This window comes from Diorhabda sublineata, chromosome 3, assembly GCF_026230105.1.
Source record: "Diorhabda sublineata isolate icDioSubl1.1 chromosome 3, icDioSubl1.1, whole genome shotgun sequence".
NCBI lineage: Eukaryota > Metazoa > Arthropoda > Insecta > Coleoptera > Chrysomelidae > Diorhabda > Diorhabda sublineata.
This window is the reverse complement of record NC_079476.1, coordinates 40,560,319-40,583,291: the sequence shown is the minus strand read 5'-3', so window position 1 is coordinate 40,583,291 and position 22,973 is coordinate 40,560,319. Positions and strand designations below refer to the sequence as shown.

Below are 22,973 nucleotides of genomic sequence, written 5' to 3'. Positions count from 1 at the left end.
TACAGAAGAATGTGATTATTTGAACTTTATAAGTTGGAGCTGGGGATATTTTTTATTCACACTTATGTCGTCATATCCGGAATAAGTTTAGAATTGAAAGTTATTTATTTAATTCAAAAATAATTTTTCATTATTTTGTAAAGAAGTAATCAGAATGATATTTTCCTTATAAATGAATATATGTTTATAAGACCATGTAATACGAAAAAAATATTTCATACCTTTTTTTAAATCTCAATATACGTTTGGTATGCCTGAAAATCGCCGGTCAAAAACAAGCGTTCCTATACTAATTTAAGTTAGGTTAGGTATTAAAAGACGTAAGATATTCGTTTTAGTTTAATAGAGTTAGTAAATAATAGAAAAGTAAAAATGGTAAGATATGCTTATATATTTTGAATATGTATATTTTATAAACCACCAATAACTTTCAGACGATCGGAAAAAATAATAAAATGTCGGCGCATTTAAACTACAGAGTCCGAGTTACATTGCAAGATTCTAGGACTCTTATTGGTACCTTCAAAGCTTTCGACAAGCATATGAACATGATCCTAAATGACTGTGAAGAGTTCCGAAGAACCAAACCAAAAAATTCCAAAGTAGAAAGGGAGGATAAAAGAGTCCTAGGTTTCATTTTGGTAAGAGGAGAAAGTATAGTTTGTTTGACTGCCGAGGCCGCCCCAGCTCCAGAAGAAGGAATGCCTAGAGTACCAATACCTGGAGCAGCACCAGGTCCAGGTAAGTAGAGGATTTTAATACATATTCTACTGTAGTTAATATTTTTATTTTTTTAGGTATTGGTAGAGCTGGTGGAAGAGGCATGCCACCAGGTATGCCAGGTGTACCAGTCGGTCTACAAGGCCCTGTTAGGGGAGTTGGAGGACCGTCTCAACAAGTAATGACACCAGGAGGTAGAGGACAAGTATCAGCACCACCTCAAATGAATCAACCACCAAGAATGGGAGGACCACCACCAGGTAAGTGAAATTATTTATATACTAAATATGATTTATTCTTTATCCAGGTTGTTCATTAGTTGGGTATGATTTGTGTTTATTTGGTGATACTGGATGATACATTTAGGAATAAATACAACTTTTATTGATAGGTATGATGGGACCTCCACCAGGAATGATGGGAATGCCTCCACAAATGGGAATGGGACGTGGTGGACCTCCACCACCGATGGGTATGAGAGGACCACCACCTGGTATGATGAGAGGAGGACCACCCGGACCACCAAGACCTTACTAATATAATTTTTAGGTTAAGTTTTAATGAATCTATATTTTTTATTCTAGGAAGTTGTCAGGGAAAAAAATAGTGTAGGAAGTAATAACTAAATGACAAAATGTCATTATAATTTAATTTATTTTCAGTTTTTTTTTTGTCTGATGTGTCATTAAAATTGTTGATTTTTATAAAATATTGAACACTTTGCTTCCAATGATTCAAATAAATATGTTTGTACATTTTTCTTTCCTTTGCAAGACGAATTTATTTTAAAATCCTCTAAAATGCAGTTTCAACAGAATAATTTGATGAATATTCGAGAATAAAAAAACGAATTTATTTAATGACAATAGTTGCACTTGGGATGACATTTGACGCCGTTCACACCGCACTGGCAACCACCTGAAGTATCACCTTTACCCATAGGTCCCCATCGAGGTCCTCTAGTCACCCAACAAATTTCAGTTTTACACATGGAACATCTCAACCAATCACAACCCCATTTTTTCATTAGAATCACCCTACAAGTCGGACATTCGATCGCTTCTCCTTTTTGCACCATTTCTTCTAACATGGCTTTTGTCTTTTTACCACCTTCGTCAAGATTAGCGTCGTCCTTTATTTTCTCCTGGAATTGGCGGCAATTCATACCTGCGTGAATCGCCTGAAATGAAAATAAAAGATAATATTCATCAGAAGTTGTACAAATTCCTAATTTTGAATGAAAATTAAATAAAATTTAACAAGAAGTAAACCATTTTGTTATAGTAGCATATTTTTCGAAACACGCGGACAAAAATACTAAAATATTTTGATTTTAATAGAAGTCAGTATACAACCCTTTTCAAGGTGGCTATGTAGAAATATGTTATTTTTTCAAAATTCAAAATGGCGGACATAAATAAAATTATTGAAATAAAACAAAACATGGTTAATAAGGGTTTTTGAAGTCAAAGGTCATGAATCTAATATTATTTTCTTCAAAATGGCGGACATAAATAGATAAAATGATTGGACTAAAACAAAACATGGTTAATAAGGGTTTTTGAAGTCAAAGGTCATGAATCTAATATTATTTTCTTCAAAATGGCTGACATAAATAAATAAAATGATTGGACTAAAACAAAAAATTGTGAATAAGGGTTTTTGAAGTCACAGATCATGAATCTAATATTATTTTCTTCAAAATGGCGGACATAAATAAACAAAATGATTGGACTAAAACAAAAAATTGTGAATAAGGGTTTTTGAAGTCACAGATCATGAATCTAATATTATTTTCTTCAAAATGGCGGACATAAATAAACAAAATGATTGGACTAAAACAAAAAATTGTGAATAAGGGTTTTTGAAGTCAAAGGTCATGAATCTAATATTATTTTCTTCAAAATGGCGGACATAAATAAACAAAATGATTGGACTAAAACAAAAAATTGTGAATAAGGGTTTTTGAAGTCAAAGGTCATGAATCTAATATTATTTTCTTCAAAATGGCGGACATAAATAAACAAAATGATTGGACTAAAACAAAAAATTGTGAATAAGGGTTTTTGAAGTCACAGATCATGAATCTAATATTATTTTCTTCAAAATGGCGGACATAAATAAACAAAATGATTGGACTAAAACAAAAAATTGTGAATAAGGGTTTTTGAAGTCAAAGGTCATGAATCTAATATTATTTTCTTCAAAATGGCGGACATAAATAAATAAAATGATTGGACTAAAACAAAACATGGTTAATAAGGGTTTTTGAAGTCAAAGGTCATGAATCTAATATTATTTTCTTCAAAATGGCGGACATAAATAAACAAAATGATTGGACTAAAACAAAAAATTGTGAATAAGGGTTTTTGAAGTCAAAGGTCATGAATCTAATATTATTTTCTTCAAAATGGCTGACATAAATAAATAAAATGATTGGACTAAAACAAAAAATTGTGAATAAGGGTTTTTGAAGTCAAAGGTCATGAATCTAATATTATTTTCTTCAAAATGGCGGACATAAATAAACAAAATGATTGGACTAAAACAAAAAATTGTGAATAAGGGTTTTTGAAGTCAAAGGTCATGAATCTAATATTATTTTCTTCAAAATGGCGGACATAAATAAACAAAATGATTGGACTAAAACAAAAAATTGTGAATAAGGGTTTTTGAAGTCAAAGGTCATGAATCTAATATTATTTTCTTCAAAATGGCGGACATAAATAAACAAAATGATTGGACTAAAACAAAAAATTGTGAATAAGGGTTTTTGAAGTCAAAGGTCATGAATCTAATATTATTTTCTTCAAAATGGCGGACATAAATAAACAAAATGATTGGACTAAAACAAAAAATTGTGAATAAGGGTTTTTGAAGTCACAGATCATGAATCTAATATTATTTTCTTCAAAATGGCGGACATAAATAAACAAAATGATTGGACTAAAACAAAAAATTGTGAATAAGGGTTTTTGAAGTCAAAGGTCATGAATCTAATATTATTTTCTTCAAAATGGCGGACATAAATAAACAAAATGATTGGACTAAAACAAAAAATTGTGAATAAGGGTTTTTGAAGTCAAAGGTCATGAATCTAATATTATTTTCTTCAAAATGGCGGACATAAATAAACAAAATGATTGGACTAAAACAAAAAATTGTGAATAAGGGTTTTTGAAGTCACAGATCATGAATCTAATATTATTTTCTTCAAAATGGCGGACATAAATAAACAAAATGATTGGACTAAAACAAAAAATTGTGAATAAGGGTTTTTGAAGTCAAAGGTCATGAATCTAATATTATTTTCTTCAAAATGGCGGACATAAATAAATAAAATGATTGGACTAAAACAAAACATGGTTAATAAGGGTTTTTGAAGTCAAAGGTCATGAATCTAATATTATTTTCTTCAAAATGGCGGACATAAATAAACAAAATGATTGGACTAAAACAAAAAATTGTGAATAAGGGTTTTTGAAGTCAAAGGTCATGAATCTAATATTATTTTCTTCAAAATGGCTGACATAAATAAATAAAATGATTGGACTAAAACAAAAAATTGTGAATAAGGGTTTTTGAAGTCACAGATCATGAATCTAATATTATTTTCTTCAAAATGGCGGACATAAATAAACAAAATGATTGGACTAAAACAAAAAATTGTGAATAAGGGTTTTTGAAGTCAAAGGTCATGAATCTAATATTATTTTCTTCAAAATGGCGGACATAAATAAACAAAATGATTGGACTAAAACAAAAAATTGTGAATAAGGGTTTTTGAAGTCACAGATCATGAATCTAATATTATTTTCTTCAAAATGGCGGACATAAATAAACAAAATGATTGGACTAAAACAAAAAATTGTGAATAAGGGTTTTTGAAGTCAAAGGTCATGAATCTAATATTATTTTCTTCAAAATGGCGGACATAAATAAACAAAATGATTGGACTAAAACAAAAAATTGTGAATAAGGGTTTTTGAAGTCACAGATCATGAATCTAATATTATTTTCTTCAAAATGGCGGACATAAATAAACAAAATGATTGGACTAAAACAAAAAATTGTGAATAAGGGTTTTTGAAGTCAAAGGTCATGAATCTAATATTATTTTCTTCAAAATGGCTGACATAAATAAATAAAATGATTGGACTAAAACAAAAAATTGTGAATAAGGGTTTTTGAAGTCAAAGGTCATGAATCTAATATTATTTTCTTCAAAATGGCTGACATAAATAAATAAAATGATTGGACTAAAACAAAAAATTGTGAATAAGGGTTTTTGAAGTCACAGATCATGAATCTAATATTATTTTCTTCAAAATGGCGGACATAAATAAACAAAATGATTGGACTAAAACAAAAAATTGTGAATAAGGGTTTTTGAAGTCAAAGGTCATGAATCTAATATTATTTTCTTCAAAATGGCGGACATAAATAAACAAAATGATTGGACTAAAACAAAAAATTGTGAATAAGGGTTTTTGAAGTCACAGATCATGAATCTAATATTATTTTCTCCAAATTTACAATGATGGATTCAAAATGGCAGTCAAGTCACTGGAACTTATTGGGCCCAGTTTGAATTAGACAAAATTTTGTCATATTGTTATTTTTTGAGGCGTATTTAATGGCCGATGAGTAAAATATTGAAGGCCAGACGATGAATACACCTTTATTAGGGTTTCATTTTAAATTTTATAGCATATTCTACGAGTTTTCGCTTTTTTGGCTTCTAGGACACTTCTTTTTACGTAAATAGGAAGCACAAACCATCGAGTGGTGCCTGCTCTATGTTCATGAGCCACGTCTGTCTATCGAGTTCGTCTTGCAGACACTGCTCTAGGTGGTATTATGTTGTACAGCTCGGAAAAGCATATGCCGTGATAGTATCGGTAAAACAAGAGTCAAATCAGCGATTTTTCTTCTATGATCTAAGCTGTCGCAAGTTTCTAGTCAACTCTGGATCACCTATAAGTCGAACGGCTCTTTTCTGTATTGAATCGTCCTTCCTCATGGAAGCGAGCTCCAAATGAGGGAGCAATACTCCAAAGATAGACTATTAGAAGGTGTTTAGGAGTCTGGTATTGAAGTTTTTGTGAAGCTGGCTTAGCTAATTCGGCCACGTGACTACGCTAGGACATATTCTCCCAATCTCAACACCCAATCCTCATTCCAAATTCACGTGGTGATTTCTCCAACCAATTTTCTCTTATGGTGATGTTAATCTCTGGAATTTTTTCGTTCTTTACCCAGTTTTTACTTGTTTTCTCCTCGTTCCAATTCATGACTCAAGTTTTGCCGAAGCAAGTACCTTGGTACTTAGTTTACCAAGTCGTAATTATAATTTGGAATAATTGATTTCGTATTTGTCTTGGGATGATTAAACTTCAGTTGGTGAAGAGGTAACAGGTAATTTTTTGGCTTTTCCTAATCCTTAACCTAACCAAAATATTTATAAACTCACCTGGCAAGTTAAACAATTTGTCCTTCTGCAAACTGGACATTTGAATTCGTTGACGTTATCCTCGTAAACGCACCAACCTTTACAATCTGGCGTTTTGCAGTGAAACGAATTATCAATTTTGTTTTCGGCCTGAGCGACCGATTTCGCGAGGTGTTGCTCGTAAACCGCGGAACTTACTAAAGATTTAATTTCTCTATCCTGCAAACTGATATTACAAGCGTAATTTTCGTCCCTATAAGGACATTTAACTTCGGCTTCGTCGGAAAATTCGATGGTTTGCGCCAAACAAGGCTTACAAAATTGATGTAAGCATTCTCGGAGCGTGATTCCTTCTTTCGGTCCAACGTCTAAGAAGCATACCAAACAAGTGAACGTATCTGCGTTTTCTATTAAATCGGTATTGTCTAAATTGAGTAATTGCATATAAGTTAATGCTCGAGTTTCTTCTTTTATATTCGTAGTTTCTTGTTGCTTCTTTTCGATTTGTTTTTCTTCTACTGTTTCCACTTTCGTTCTCAGTCTTATGGTGGAACAAACTGCGCAGATATTACTAGTAATCGGGTTCAGTAATGTACACAAATGGCATTCCCATTCTTTGGGAGGTTTCAGAGTTTTCGATTCGTAATCTGAGAAATCTTCTTCTTCTTTTGCTTTTGGAGGGTTGTTAGATGTACTTGGTGGTAATTGTGTTGCAGTTTTTGGTTCTTCAGTGGAAGATTTACGTTCCGGTTGAGAAATTTTAGGTTTTGTTGAAACATCTCGTTGTGATTGAAGTTGATAGGAATTTTGAATTGTAGGAAAAACGTGCTGGACTATAGGTTTTACTTCTAATGTTGGATCTAGTACGTTTTCTTTGGGTGTTTTTGGCGGTTCTTTTTCGGGAATCATCTCGTGTACGGGTTTTTCAATATTTGTTTCTGTAATTATGTTTTTGGTACGTTTTGGTATTGGTTCTATCTCCGGTGGTTGTGCGGTTTTGATTTCTACTTTAAAAACTTCTGCTGGAATAGGAGGTTTTTGCAAAACTTTTACTTCGACTCTTGTAGATTTAGTTTTATCTACGTCTTCTTTTGATACGTTGACAACGTTAGGCATTTTCGTCGCTAATTCCGTTACTTTTGGTATTACGTCAACTATCTTTGGTGTGTGATTTCCTCCAGTATTTTCATCAATCTTAACGAAACTATCATTTTGGTTATTGTTGATTGTGACGTTTTTTTTTACTTTTGATTCTGTAATTTTCACTACACTATTATCTTTTGACGTAGAAGGCATGTCTCTTGTATCCGTTGTTTTTTTGACATCTGTCGTTTTTTCTGCAAAAAAAATTAATTTTTGAGAACAAATATATAAGCGACTAATAACAATGGGTTGTAATTTGATATATACTTCAAGGTAGTCTATTAGAAGTAGCTTTAAAGTCTTAAAGAAAGCCCCAAGTTTGTGTAAAGCTGCAAATACTCCAAATATAAACGAATCTCGACCTTGTAGAGGATTAGGAAGTGTTGAGGATTCTGGTCTTGAAAAGAGCTCCAAGTTTTTGGCTAAATCGGCCTCATTTTATGTTCAGATATGACCAAATCCTGAGCAGCAGTGCCAGCTGCCGATAGAGTGACGCGTGTGGTGTTGAACGCATGGTATACCAGAACATCACCGGAGAAGGAATCGCCTTGACCAGCGTTGCAACACTACCGAGAACCATCGTGAGAAGGCGAAGTCCAGCAGAACAGTCTGAGGTAAATATTGTGTAGCGGATCTATCGAGTGCTGGACCAGAAGAAGAATCAAGATATCTTAAACGATATTACTAGGAGAAGATTTGAAGAATAGAAGATCCACTAGGGAAAATGACTTGAGGAATCCAGTTGGATCAATAAACTATAGGGTGGGCAAAAACTTTTGACCGGCACATCAAAAAATTGGCACTAATCCTACGTCAAAAGTCGTTAGTCATCATCATGACATTATACTAATAACAAATGATGTTGGATCTAAAGTCTAATGCGGCTTTACTTAGATCGATGATTCAATTTAACCTATTTGGTTGATGTCTTACCTGGTGCTACCAAATACAGAAATACTGGACAACCTTCTTTGACTAAACCGTAGTCTTTCAAGCGGGCGCTATCATCAGTCACCAATTCTTTACCCAGTATCCATCTTTGGAATGCTACTGGTATCTCAAACTCTTTTTCTATTTGGGTTTTCAGTTGTGCTAATGTTTGGTCCGGTGTTACTTCAACTGGAAACGGTCCTCTATGGGAAACTTTATCCTCAACGTACATTTCAATTCTGAAATACAACAATGCATGAAAATAACGTAAAAGTATGTCCCAAAAGATTCGTTAAAAGACCTGGTTTTTAATTACATGTTGGTGACAAAAAATAGGTTAAATAGAACACGCGGGGCTAAAAAATCTTTGTAGTTAATGCCTCTTCTAAAAGATTCAATGCAAATAATCGTAATTGAACCGGAAAAAACCGCAACATCTTGCTAACATAACCTCAAAATACCCAGTTACGTAAAGTGAATCAGTTAGGATCATGCTCTATTGAATTCTTTGAGATTTACAAGACAAGAATGGAACAAGCAAAACGTAATTTTCATTTCAAATTTTTTGAGCACAGACAATGAGTTACTCAAAACGCCACGATGTAAATTTTAAAATGTATACGTGGAGCAATACATAAAGTTTAATCAATGAATCATGGGTGTCCCAAAATTAACGCAAGATTTAAATCAAATAGAAAACACAGTTTTTAGTCTTTTGATTGTAGTTTTTTTATTAAATCGTAAAGTACATAAGGTGGGATTATTTATGGAGTAAAACATCGTACAAATGGCCGAATTTGATGCAACTTTAATTCAAGCCTCGTGCAGATTTCGGATTTGCAAATATTTTCAATAAATGTCAGATGATTTGTCTTGATAATATTTAAACCGCCCTCGTATGTCGTGCAATCGATGAATCACTTCATGTTGTTTACTGAGTAACATTTTTTTAGAAAAATTTTTGCATATTTCAGCGAATGAAACTATTTTTAAAAAATCTAATAGCACATTGTCACTAGCTGAAAACTTGATTTGTTTTTTGAACTTTTTGAAATAAGCTAGTTATTTTTAGAAGCTATAACATCTATCGATTCCTTCCTATGTTTATATCAACAACGAGGTTTTATTAATATAAAGTAAATTATAAACTTATTTAATGATCTTTGGGTGCAATCTGAAATCGCCAGCTTTGTAATTATATGGTTTGAACACCTACAGACACACAACAATTTATCTTAACCACCGCTATTAATATTGTTCTGTACATTTCGTACAACCGGAAAAGTTCTACGTGTTTCTGTTGACAGAAACTTTCCAAACAATCTAAAAATAATTTTATTCACAGCCATTAAATTGATTTTTGTATTAGCGAGACTTTAAAATATTTTCAAGTTAATAGTCGTTGAATATTTTATAAATAATAATGAAGACAGTGTTCCCAACTCTCAAAAATGTTTCTTCCTAAAGCCACAATCAAATATCCCTAGAATTCCCCCTATATCTCTCTAAATACGTCCAGCAATATATTTGTTTCAAATTATTTATTCGTAAATTATTGAAAACTCAAATAACAAATCATTTTCAAAGATTTTGAATTATTAGTTATAAAAATCCCTAAATTTGGGAGAAAACCCCTAAGTTGGAAACACTGACTGAAGACGGTTTATCCTGAAGCTAGGCGATGTCAATTGCAATATACAAGGTAAGTTATAATGAAAGTACTGAATCTGATATAGAACTCGCAGTTTCTAATTTATGTTTTTAAAAATAAACTTTAAAAACCCCAAAACGATTGGGGGTAATATCAACGATTGTAACCTCGTTGCAATTAAAAATGGTAACCAAAAAACAACGTTCGCTATAAAGAGACGTTCTGCAGAAAATTATCATAAATTGTAAACTGTCTAACATCGTTTTACTCACTTAAGGAAACAATTTAAATGTAAAAAAAATTAGTTGGTTAGCTTACAACTTATCGAATATAAGAAAAAAAACCATTATGGTGAATTAACGCGGGAGATTTGATTTTAAAGATACAAATTGAGCAAAAAAGAATGTAAACTACCGTTCAGTGGATATTCAAAATGAAATGGTTGGTTATTGAGGCTGATATTATGAACTAGCGGCATATAGTGTGCTAGCAGCCGAAACAGCTGATATTTTTTCGATTGGGATGCGATATTTTGATGAAGAAACACAGGAAGTCCAAGAAATGCCCAAAATTCCAAAAATTCACTTCCTGAAATTAGAAATTCCATGGGAACCACTAAAGATACTATAAACTTTAATCGGGAATCAGTTTTGAGGAGGAAGTTGTCACCTAATAATTCCAGACTTTGCCTTACAAATATTATCTCGAGAAGGAAATAGTACAACTCGCAAAAGTGCCTTCCAACTGCGTGCGGTGACTTCCAGAATTTCTTCTCGGGATTATGTTGGTAGTCAAATACTCGGCTTGGATGGTACCCGTTGTCAACGTACTCCAATCAGTAGCTTTAGACGTTGTCAAAGCCTCGAAATACGTTAAAAGAATTTTACTTTTAATTAAAAACCACACACAAGACAATCGGGAAAAAGTGACAGACGAAATTATAAGCAGACAAAGTCGGACTGGAGGAGGACATTACATCAATGCCTGCAGAATACTGGAAGAGGTTTTTGGTAATACAGTACTTGAATTCAATTATTACCCAGTTGAAGTACGTTTTGCTAAAGAAAACACGCATTATCTAAGTTAAACCCGGTGCAAATGCAAAAGATGACAAACAAAGGATGAAATCGAACTTTGGCAGCAATTGTAGCACGATAGGTTTAATCAAACAAATCTAATAGTTGTTGAAGTCCTAAAAGAAACAAATTCTTTCTTTCCCGAAACGGAAAAAGCATTAAAAATTTCGATCTCTTTACCATGCTCTATCTGTACAATAGAGCGATTCTTTAGCAGCTTCGAAAGACTAAAAACCATGGTTTGGTCATGATGAGTGTACCCAGAGTTATAACAAATAAAAACCTAAATAAATGTAATGATAAAGTGGTTGAAAGTTTTGCAAAAAATAAATAATTATTAAATAATGTTTAAAAGTTTGATTTAGATATTAGAATCGTCATGGAGGCAAAGATTTCCAAGACTTCATGCTCTCGACTGCACCAGGCGTTCATAATATTGCCCCATTGTCCCCCCTTATATCAAATTTTTAGGTTAAGTACTTTATTTCGGTTGTGAGTCTGTCGTTTTAAAAATTGTTGGGAGAATGTTTATAATTTCACTCTCCCAAATATCAATATTGAGATCTACGTGAATAATTTTGTTTACGATATATACACAAAGTCGTAATCGAAGATAAAACGATTTTTCCACATATTATTCGATCGATTACATAAATAATTAATTTATTAACGTTAATATTTAGTTATAGAGAGGAAAAAGTTGCATAAAATATTATAGGCACGAAAATAATTGAAACGATATAAAAATATCTTTAATCTTTATTTAAAAATAGTCTCTTAAAATAGATTTTTACGGATATAATTTCGGAACTGAAAGTGCTGTTTACAATTTAACTACCACCGCGTCGCTTCGTCCAGTTACTCCTAAGTATATACAGGGTGTTTCGAAACGTTCTCACGCGAATTATATCACCAAACAATCACATGTCTATAGAGCATAGATTAATCGTAAATTAACAACAAAGTTTAGCTAATCAAAGCTTGTGGAAGCATTTTACCTTCTAAAAACGCCAAAAAATTCAACGATCTATAATAATAGGTGCCGGGAAACCTTCGAGTACGTTGTAGAAACAAAATGTAAATTCAAAAATGCGACAGCAGGTTCCACAAGCTTTGATTGGCTAAACTTTGTTGTTGAATCGATTTTTTTCGCTTAATGCAGTGATATAACTCGCATGCCAACGTTTTGAAACACCCTGTATATATCTATTAGAGTCATGCTATTATTATTTCTTATCGAAGTAATCACCACCTGCATCAAAACATTTTTGCAGCCCGAGCTTCAAACACAAAATATTTGGAATTGCTTTCAAAAAATTGATGAATTTCTCCATTGTGAAACGTGAGATTTTTGACAGATTTTTGCGTTTTCGTCACTGTTGGTGGATCTTCGTGAATCAACAACTGTTTCAGAAAACGATTCGGACAATAGTCAGTTTGAGTCTTTTGTGTTTGTTTCTATGTTTTGAATTATTTAGGGGACGCTTGAAAAAAAGGTTCAATACAATGTAACCCCTAATTAGGGTGTGTTATAATTTTGTAATACCATATTTGTAAAAATCCAATAGCAAAGTTTAGACGAGACCGTACGACCTGCAGAATAAAACATCGAAGTTTTCGACCAAATGGGATCTGAAATTCACAAAGTGGAACTGGATGATCGTCGACTTGAAGTGCGCGAACTAGCAGACATAGTAGGAATTTCAAAAAGTGTGATACATCGCATATTAACTGAAAATTTTGGCATGAGAAAGCTGTAGGCAAAATGGAAGAAGTTTCCATCGAGGTAGAACTGGCTACAAAGAAGGTTACAGGTTTTTTGGGATGATTTTCATTGACTATCTTGAAAAGAAAATTTATTGCATCGTTTGAGCGAATAAATTAAGCAAAAACGGCCGCATTCGGCTAAGGAGAAAGTGTTTTTAGTCTTCTCGGATTATTTTCTGTTCCCAGACTTGAAAAAGAGCATCGAACTTATTGAAAACCACTGGAAAAAGTGTATGGAACTAAAAGGTATATTTTTTTCCAAAATTTTTGTGTTTTCCTAGTTGGGTCAGGTACTTCTGGTACCATCCTCGTAGATACAACAAAATTGTTAACGTTAGTAATAAAATTTTTCATTTTCCATTCTTCTAAATTCAAATAATCGTTAGTTTATTATTGTATTAATAATAAAAAAAAGTACTCACTGTATTTTTTTAGTTTTTTCCCTGGAAGCTAACGTCTTATGTCTAATAACGGAACAATTCACTTTAAGTAAAGCCAATTCCCGCGCAATGTTGGACGCGTCGGTCAATTCTCCTTTCGAAATGGACACCTCCAATTTTTTTAACAATCTATTTATCTGCAGACTATCTGTTCTATTTAAATTTCTGCAAGTTTTTTCGTCTTTCTTCACATTCTTCGGGATATTGAAAAAGAGAGAAAGTTCGTCGTTCCTGACTAGATTCGCGTACATTTTGGCAGCTGATTGACTCGATTGCGAATAGATATTTTCAAAATCTTTGGATTGCATCAACTTGAAATCCTTTTTGTTCCTTTGATCTTCTATTAAATTAGTTATGGTCGAAGCTGGAAGTTGTTGTTTGACCGCGGCAGTCGTTTGAGCTGAAGTAGATACTTTTAGTGGTTTCGGGTTATCAGTTTTTTTTAATTTGATATTTTCATAAACTGTTGTAGTTGTTCCAATTAAAATTTCCGCTACTTTTTCTTCTTGTGTTTTAACATCGGTCTTATCCATCGATTCGTCTTTATTTTCTTCGTTATTTTTAATTATATCTTCAGTGTTTTCGAATATAATACTAGACGCGTTCTTTCTTTGCGAAATGTGCGATTTTCTTTTCGGTAAAGAGTTTTTCATATCGATCAACATCTTTTTTAGTTTCTCTTTTTCTTCTTTTTTATTATCTTCTATTTTTTCGTCGGTTATATTAGAGGAATTTCCGGTTTTTAATTTGTTATTATAGTTTATAAGGGCGGAAAATCCAATTTGAGTTTTTGATCTTTCGAAATTCATTTCTATTTTCTTCGGAGGCGTAGTTTCTTTTGGAACGCTTTTTTCTTCTTTTTTATCAAGTTTGGGTGTTGAGGAGAAATCGTCGAAATACGGTTTAATGTTTGAACACACGTGGCATATAATTCTCCAATAATCGTTTTCTACGTTGCACTTTGGACACTGCCAACTTTTTTTTTCTAATTTTGGCGTTTCTTTTTTGGGTTTAATAGCACTAGCACTTTCCGATTTCATCAGAGGAGTATTTTTTTTATCGATTTCTTCCAAACGTTTTTTATGGTTTTCCAATAAGAATTCCTGTCTACGTTTAGTTTCATCTAGACTGGTTTGTTTTTCAACTTTTTGAGAGCCGAAAACTCCCTTTCTAACGTTAGTTATGGCGTTAAATTTAGCTATCAGATCCCTGGCCGATCTTCTTTTCGGTGATACGACCCATTCTTCTTGTTCCGCTTTGGTATTTTTCGGCCGCATAAATTCCGGTATTTCCTCTAGATTCGATACCGATTCTTTATTTTTAACTATTTCGTATGCTTCTCTATCTAATTCGCTTATATTAGTGAGAAAAGTCATACCCGATTTTCTTTTATCGTCTTTTTTTCTTTCTATTTTGTTGTCGTCGGTGGTTAAATCTAAAGTGGAATTTCGCGAAAAGGGAACTTCGGGTAATATTTCTATAGGTTCGTATCTATTTTCTTTTTTTGTTTTGTCGGTTATGTTTCTTTTATACCATGCTCTAGGTGAGACGGGAGCCTCGACGACGCTCGACCTTGCCGAAGAGGGGGAAAGCGATGAGCTATTTTGAATCGCATCTGATTCTTTGAGCGATCGTAATATTCCGTGATCTAATTTTAAGGAATCATTACAAATCACTCCTACGTCTTCGTACACGGCATTATCAGTCTTTTCTTCTATTATTTGTTTTTCTTCGGAAGCCATAGGAGGCGGAGGCGGAGGCGGAGGCGGAGGCGAAGGCGCTACACGTTTTTTTCTTCTTAAACTAGATGAGTCGTCAGTTGGATTTTTCGAGTTTGGCGGTTGTGGGGCTTTCCTCTTACCTTTCACGTGAACGTACGCTCCCGCTTTTTTAATTTTTGACGATTCACTGTTTGTTCGACGATGTACCACTTTGTTAACTCCCTCTTGAGTTTCTTCCATAACGGCCTTAGTCATTAACGGTAAACTTTTCGAATTTTCAATTTCCACTTTTTTAGTTTTCGTTTTCAATAAAGAATCTCTATTGAAAAATAAATTATATTTTTTGCGTAATGTGAGATTTTTATCTTTGTCGCGTTCCCTGATTTTATCCCTTTGTTTCAGTCTTGCTTTGTATGTATCAGTTTCAGGTCCGAGGGCGATGCACTTTTCCGAAACACAATTTTTATAATCACCAGGTGCAATAAAAGAAAAAGAAGCCACCGTACCGACACTATGGGAGGAATTTATGCTATCACAGCTGCTTGAGTGAGATATTTGTAAATCCGTGTCTATGGATTCTCGGGACGTGGAGGGCTTGAACCATTTTAAGAAAGCAAAAAGACCACTATTCCGCTTAGAAGTATTCGTGGTTGGATCACAGCCAAGATTTTGTTCGGTATTATCGGGGGGTATTCTTTGTTTGAAGCTCATCGTCTCGGATGGTCAGATTCATGTCGTTTGAAAAATAATAAAACCCATTTCGACCTATAAAACAAAAAAGACAAAAAAATAGAAATAATAAACGATCAAATAATTCAACACGTGTCAATTCGATTCAATCCTATTTTTAAGTAGTAGGTACATTCGAAACTATATTTAGTTCTAAATATATCAGAGGTGATTAAACTTAAACGATGATTGTGTTATTGACGTACCTTAGTGGATCATTTTTGTTGAAATTCATGGAGGTGTTTCACTGGCGAGGAAAATTATCAACTAATGTGTATTTTAAGAGTTTGCCGTGTGGATGCTGAAAGTGTTCGACGCGATGTTGAACGCGTCTTACTGACTTGAGTTAATTTTAGTAAATTAATAGATCGGGAGCGTCCGGTTGTCAAATTTATTTTTTTCCCTTAATTTTCCGTCTTTTTGTTTACGAAATTAAATAAGTCTATACGAGCAGCGGACACTATTTTCATTTGTGTTTATAACTATACGAGGCTTACTCGTTTAAAAATGGAAAAACTACTATTTATGAACTAAACTAGTTTTATTGTCTCGGCAAAATTAAGATAAATTCGTTTTTCATCATTTTCAATCAATTTTTTCCCACTTCCCCGCCTTTTCCGAACAAAAAGAAAATAAGTTGTTGCCAAATCAAAGTGGTACGATGAAAAAGCCATTCAATTCGATCTTCTAACGCCAGTTCTACACACTTGCGTTAGTGTTGGGGCAAACAACATTCGTCCTAAGTGTGGACGAACTAAATACGACTAACTAAAATTATGTAATAGTTTGTTGACCTTACTCACAATTGATGCTTCAATATCGTGATATATCGTGCGATTTTAATCCTTTGGAATACACATTTTGGTAGTATCTTGAAAAACAAGTTTATACTACAGAGGTAAATTCACATTTTCTACCTATTCTAGAGACGAAATCACCCTAGATGATATAGGGATGCGACATCATACATAGACGACGCCATCTGATAGTTGTTCGTTGTGTATTCATTTACACACCGAAAGTTGCGTTTTGAATGTTCCATGTAATGAAAGTGACAGTTCCGTACTGCAAAACACTCTCGGGACGCTTTGGAGTGACTCTAGCCACTTAAATATTGACAGTTGACAGTTTCATTTCGATGATTTTGCATAACATTAACTTTTCTGAAATTATTTGTATTATCCGAAGTTTTGGATCTTATACGTCGTCTAAATACTACTTTTTATATAATACAAAGTAGCACATTCAGTCCTTGGCATACAAATAACTATTTTTAATGCGCGTCAATTAGTCGATTGATGTTGTAGTGGAGTGCTAGTGGTCTCGTTCTAGAGAAAATTCAGTCACCCTCATACATTGGAACAATAAGTAGGACGCGTTTACCGTAAAGGCCTACTTTTCGAGACAATGTTCTTTGATGGAAATCCAGCGCCTTTCGGAATCGCTTCAATTTACCCCTTTTGGTCCTTGTTCCGAATCGGAACTCAATTGTTATGCGGGTCACTAGATTTAGACTAATTTGAAAATGCGACACAACTAAAAAAAACTAGAGTCCCTCAGTCACTTCCCAAAACGCATCGTCTCTATCGGAAACGATTTACAGTGGCCGATCCGGTATTCCGATTTATCTCCTTGTGATTTTTTTGAGATCCTGTCTTTATTGGAACCGTCCAAGAGCTATTCAAGATATAAAAAACAAAATATAGGAAGAAATTACTAACATAATGCATGCTATACTCGAGAGAGTCATGACACACTCCAGAAAACAGATTTGATCTTCGAAAATGTGTAGACTAAAACTTTAGGTTAATACCTACATTGAAAAATCCAAATTAAATCTTTTTGCTGTACTCGTAATTAACGTACCTAACGCTAATCGCATTCGAATTACATAGTTGAGGTTATGTTTTATAGTTTTATTGTTAGGTTAATAATTCGACATTTAGTTTAAATCACAATGGATTAAATTACGTAAAGAGGAAATGTTTAATAATAAGTATTGTATCTAGGAATCAGCTTTGACCTTGTAAAATTCCGATTCATACTTTTCCTTAGCTACTTTATCAAACCTGAAACTGCAATTTGCTTCACAGTAAATCCACTCGTTTACGACAGTTTCTTCCGTTTCCTGTCAGAATCTATATTTTCCTTCAAGTTGATTTTATTCAAATTGTTCTCTGAGAGTCAACTTACTATTATCCTTACAATTTTTTGTTTAATTTTGATGACCTACTTCGGTTTTTATCAAAATAAATACCGAAATAGATTGAAACGTCAATATTTTTGTTTTAAAACCTAAAATCAAGACGATGACCGAAGCGATTAAGGAGAAAATAAAACATTTTTTTTAATTTGCAAATAGTTTTGAAAAGCTTTGATAAACGACATAACAATAGGACGTCGCTGAAACCGGCAGAATAGTTTGTTAGTTTGCCTCTTTTTGTAAAATGTCTCACGTTGTTTATTTTTTTTATACCCCTCGTGTGTTACGATGATGAAATAACGAAGCGATGTGGGTATCAGAAGCACTTAACAATATTTAATATGGGTATAAGTATTCTAGAAATGGAACAAATTATCCTTGACTCCATGCCTTTTGAATATCTAGTCTACCTTCCGTTAAAAATAACTACATTATACAAAGTTACAAAAATCAATCAATGCAATGCGTAATTTACTGCTGTTATGAAAATAGAATATAGGCAAGATTATATGGATACTGTACAATATTTTAACATCCCAAGAAATTTGTAGATACTTCATTAAAGCCTTTTATTTTTAATTAGTGTACTTAGTTCCGAAAATAAAAAATTATCTATTTCTTACTAGGAACTTTGAAATATTAATCTATTGATAAATTTTAAAAACAAATCAATAAGTTGAATTAACTTCGACAGATTAACTATTATGTATATTAACTATTTTAAAATAACTTCATTTAATTTTAACAGTTAGTAGTCTTTATGTTTGTTTTAATATACGAACTCCCGCAGGAGTTTTCAAAAATTGCCGTAGCGCACGGTATTTCACGTGCACATGGCGGGGTATTGGTTAAAGTTTTCAACTAGCAATAATCGCACCTCGGATTCACCTCATCGGTTACGATATCGCCACTGCGCAAAGCTAACAAATACAATCTAATGTTGAGCTTAAGTTCATATATAAAAAGTATTTAGGTAAAATATTTTTGTGGTGCCATCTACTTATCAATAGTCCAATGTTTCAAACCTGAATCTTTCATAGAGAAAACTTTATATATATATATATATATATATAAAAAGAAACTCCCTTATCTTTTTTAAAAATTAAACGCTATAATAACTCTTAAAATGCTTGGAAAATTCTTTATTAATATAACTCTTATATATTTTCGAATTCATCAAATTCATCTTTATTGTGATGTAAAAAATAATACATTTTAAGTGTATGTTAAATCAACTTTGGAGTCTAACGGTTTTTGCCTTTAAAGGTTATGTGATTAATGTTATGTCAAATTTAAATGTCACAGTAAACTTATTTTATCAATTTTCTGCATATAAAAATTATGCAAAGTAATTTTTGAACTATTTTGTGTTTGAAAAACTTGACATATGGCTCTTTCTACGCCAGGAGCTTCCCGAACTAAACCCATCTCATGTGGCGGATTTGAAAAAACCCCGAAATCGCATTTTTCAACTCCGAAGTGTAACTATGCAACTCCTAAAGTTAAAAAGCTTGAATATGTCCCAACTACACCAGATTGTTTCAATATTGTACAAGTCGAAACCCCAGTAATCAAGAGAAGAAGCAGTAAAGACAAATTTGACGAAGTCAGTAACTTGACCGTTGCTGTAAGGATAAGGCCTATGAATGCAAGAGAATTGGTTATAGTAGGTGCTACAGACGTGGTGCGTGTACGAAAGCAAGAATTAATTATTAGAGCACAAAATAGTAATAATGGCTTAAATACTGATCATATATTTCAGTATGATCATATCTTTTGGTCGTGTGATGAATCTAACGATATTTATGCATCTCAGGAGGATATATTTTTAACTTTAGGAAAACCTTTACTCAATAGTGCATTTAGAGGTTACAATGGCTGTCTTTTTGCTTATGGACAGACAGGCTCGGGTAATTAATGTATGAGAAGTTTGAAATAGTTAGCATGATTTCATTATATTCATTTTTAGGCAAAAGTTTCAGTATGATGGGTAAAAATATGTGTGAAGCTGTTGATATTGATTGTCATCTTTTCTCAGGGATTACGCCGAGGTTTTGTAGAGCTATTTTTGATAGAATATCTCAATTAGATAGTACCTCCATATGTACAGTAGAAATCAGTTATTTTGAGATATACAATGAAAAAATACATGATTTACTTTCCAACAACACCAGTACTAATAAAACGCCTTTAAAAGTCAGAGAACATCCAGAATTAGGACCATATGTAGTTGATTTAAGTATTCAAGTTGTTAAATCTTACAATGATTTGAGAAAATGGCTCTTAATAGGTAACAAAAATAGAGCAACAGCAGCTACTACTATGAACGAAAAATCATCCAGATCTCACAGTATTTTTACTATAGAACTTTGTCTTTCTGATGATAAGAATGGAGAAAGTGCTAGCAGAAGAAGTAGAATTAGTTTAGTAGATCTAGCAGGTAGTGAACGATTGAGTAATTCCCAAGGCAGTGAAGATAAAATTAGAGAAGGGGTTCATATAAACAAATCATTACTTACACTTGGAAAAGTTATTTCAGCTTTGGCAGACCAGAAGAAGAATCATTTTGTGCCTTATCGTGAATCTGTTTTGACCTGGTTACTTAGGGTAAGATTTTAGATAAAAAAATTCTCTCTCTTGCATTGATAAAATTTGCAGTTATATTTTAAACTTTTATCTTTCAATTATTACTTAAAATATTCTATCATAATTTTTATGTATTATTTCTTGTTTATAGGAAAGTCTTGGTGGAAACTCACTAACTACAATGTTGGCAACAATTTCACCATCCAGTACGCATGTAGATGAAAGTTTAGCAACTCTTAGGTATGCTTGCCAAGCTAGATCAATAGTGAACAGAGCTAGAGTTAATGAAAATCCCCATGATAGATTAATTCGTGAGCTTAGATGCGAAGTTGAAAGATTGAGAGCTCTGCGACAAGATTATGAAAGGAGCTCCTTATCCACATCTTCTTTAAATTCTTGTAACGAAAGCCATGATGAAGAATTAGATGAATTAAGAAAAAAACTGACAGATTCTGAGAAGCAGTTAGAAGAAGCTCAGAGGAATTGGGAAAAGAGATTTTTGGAAACTAAAGAAAGTCAGTTGAAGGAATTAGCTGAAGCTGAAAAGTATAAAGCCGAATTAGAATCTAAAGTTAGAATTATGAAAAAGATAGATAATAATGTTAATTTATCTTTATATCAAACCAATTTTCTCGAAGAATTGGAAGGTGTTTTAACTCAAGAAACAACGAGTTTATGTGATAGTGATTTAGTAGAAGTTTTGAAAAATTGGTGTTGTAAAAATGGTTTAATTTGCACATTTTCATCAGACGCTCTAATAATAAAAGATCCATTGAAGAACAAACAGTCGCGTATATTAACAAATTCTATTAGTATGAAAGGATATGAGAATATTAACGATTTTGTAAATAATTTAACTTGGATAGATTGCAAAAATCTTGCAAAAAAAATCAACAAAAATGAAATATTAACTTCAATGAATCAAATTTATCAAGCATTGGCCAATCTTCAACCTCCAGAAAATGAAAATAATCTATGCCTATTATTTGCCAAAGTTAATAAGACCTTGCAGAGCTTTGAGGCAGCTCTCTTAAATAACATTAAAAACAACGGGTGTCAAAAAGTTGTAACATTTAATACAGATGATTTGAAGTGATTGTATTTGATTCGATGTAGATTAATTGCTCAACACAGATGTTTGATATGATTTTGTTATTTACGAAATTGGAAGTTTCATTTCAGTTTTTCATAGTGATTTTTTTGTTGAAATTGAAGAGCATAGTTTAATTTAGTTTCATTTGTAAATCAGTCAAATTACCAATTTCACAATGATATTAACACAAAATTAATTTTTTGTATGTTAATACTATGCTGAAAAAACTGATGATTTGATGAGATCTCTCTCCAACTTTATGATTTTTTTTGTGAGTTCTGTCCAGCATTGTTAACAAGACCTCTTAATTTCTTATTTTGGCTATTTATGTACCAGATTCAGCTTTTTTCTATAATTCTCTCTCATTTTTGTCGCGGTGAGTTTTCTTAAACTTTTGTCTGTTTCATTATAATTTGGCTGTTTTTTTCTGGTTTCTGTAACGTATCCATCTAGATTTCCAGTAAATGTTTCTATTTTATTCTTACCACTTATCTGATTTTTTTACTAATTTGATACTACTAGTAGTTCAAATGAACCTGGATGTAATTAACTAATTCACGGTGTTACCAAGATAGATGACATCATTGACTGATTTTTACAGATGAAATCCTCGGGAGTCCTTGGACAAAATTAATAATAAACCATACCTAGGATATTATTTTTTATTTTTGTATTTTTTATTAATTTATTGCTTTTAAATATTTGACAGTGTTTTTTTATTATAAAAATTATGTATAATAAATAAATAAAAAAACTTTTTCTTTTCTGTTTAGAAATTTATCTAAAAATCTGAATAAAAATGTAAATTATCCATCCTACTCAAATAAATCATGAAACTAATAATATACCAAGATAGATAACGTTTCGTTACCCAATAAAGTAATTTTTGATGCTTTTTCGCTTATTTTATGTATGTGAGAGGTCAAAATGACTACTTGAGAAATTTTCGAAAACCAATTGACTTATTTTACAGCTGCCGGAACACCGACACCCTTTGTTCCACTGAAAGCTATATTTTGATGATGAAATGACCTATTATGGAGATGTTCTGAAATGTATCGAGCTATAAAGAAACTAGGGAGAAAATATCACTTCTACACAGCGATAAAGTTTTAGGACAAAAGAAATTTCAGTTCGAGCCATTAGAGGAAATAAAAGAAAACTACCTAAACAATGGAAGGATAATGTGCCTTGTTTTCCCACTTTGCTTTATAAATCAAACAATTATGCTTTTACAAGTTATAAAAGCAAAGAGAATGAAAGAACAATTCTATTCCAAGGATAAATTTGTGAAAATTAATAAAAGTTATAAAAAAAAAAGTTTCTGAAATCTATTTAATTTACTAACAGCACAAAATGTTAAGTTGATAGATAAAATTTAGTTCTCATAAATGGTATCTACCAAGTTTCTAAATACAATATTCTAAATTTGGTTGTTTGGATTCTTTTGAACAATGTTTTG

The 22,973-nt window shown here is 32.5% G+C and overlaps 3 protein-coding genes and 1 non-coding gene across 5 annotated transcripts; 2 read left to right on the top strand and 2 right to left on the bottom strand.

The window, feature by feature from the left end:
* The first annotated feature begins 72 nt into the window (after positions 1-72).
* On the top strand, positions 73-1,493 carry LOC130441334 (small nuclear ribonucleoprotein-associated protein B). Its single transcript, XM_056774958.1, has 4 exons — positions 73-375; positions 435-741; positions 798-980; positions 1,112-1,493. Exons 1-4 carry the CDS (start codon positions 373-375, stop codon positions 1,255-1,257), a joined length of 639 nt encoding a protein of 212 aa, XP_056630936.1. The 5' UTR covers positions 73-372; the 3' UTR covers positions 1,258-1,493.
* On the bottom strand, positions 1,356-16,613 carry LOC130441333 (uncharacterized). Of its 2 annotated transcripts, none has more exons than XM_056774956.1 (5): positions 16,433-16,613; positions 13,162-15,665; positions 8,249-8,484; positions 6,194-7,509; positions 1,356-1,900 (listed from the first exon to the last, which is right to left on the bottom strand). In XM_056774956.1, the coding sequence occupies exons 2-5, from the start codon at positions 15,609-15,611 to the stop codon at positions 1,577-1,579; spliced, it is 4,326 nt and encodes a 1,441-aa protein (XP_056630934.1). In that variant the 5' UTR covers positions 15,612-15,665; positions 16,433-16,613; the 3' UTR covers positions 1,356-1,576. The 2 variants fall into 2 exon arrangements, with proteins under 2 accessions (XP_056630934.1, XP_056630935.1); XM_056774957.1 differs by lacking the exon at positions 16,433-16,613 and adding an exon at positions 15,836-15,967.
* A 2,000-nt stretch (positions 16,614-18,613) lies between these two features.
* Positions 18,614-18,754, bottom strand: LOC130442241 (U4 spliceosomal RNA). Its single transcript, XR_008909711.1, has one exon. It is a non-coding gene; the product is annotated as a U4 spliceosomal RNA (small nuclear RNA).
* Positions 18,755-18,920: 166 nt separating this feature from the next.
* Positions 18,921-22,696, top strand: LOC130441370 (kinesin-like protein KIF14). Its single transcript, XM_056775024.1, has 3 exons — positions 18,921-19,742; positions 19,802-20,439; positions 20,570-22,696. Exons 1-3 carry the CDS (start codon positions 19,220-19,222, stop codon positions 21,512-21,514), a joined length of 2,106 nt encoding a protein of 701 aa, XP_056631002.1. The 5' UTR covers positions 18,921-19,219; the 3' UTR covers positions 21,515-22,696.
* The last annotated feature ends 277 nt before the right edge of the window (positions 22,697-22,973 follow it).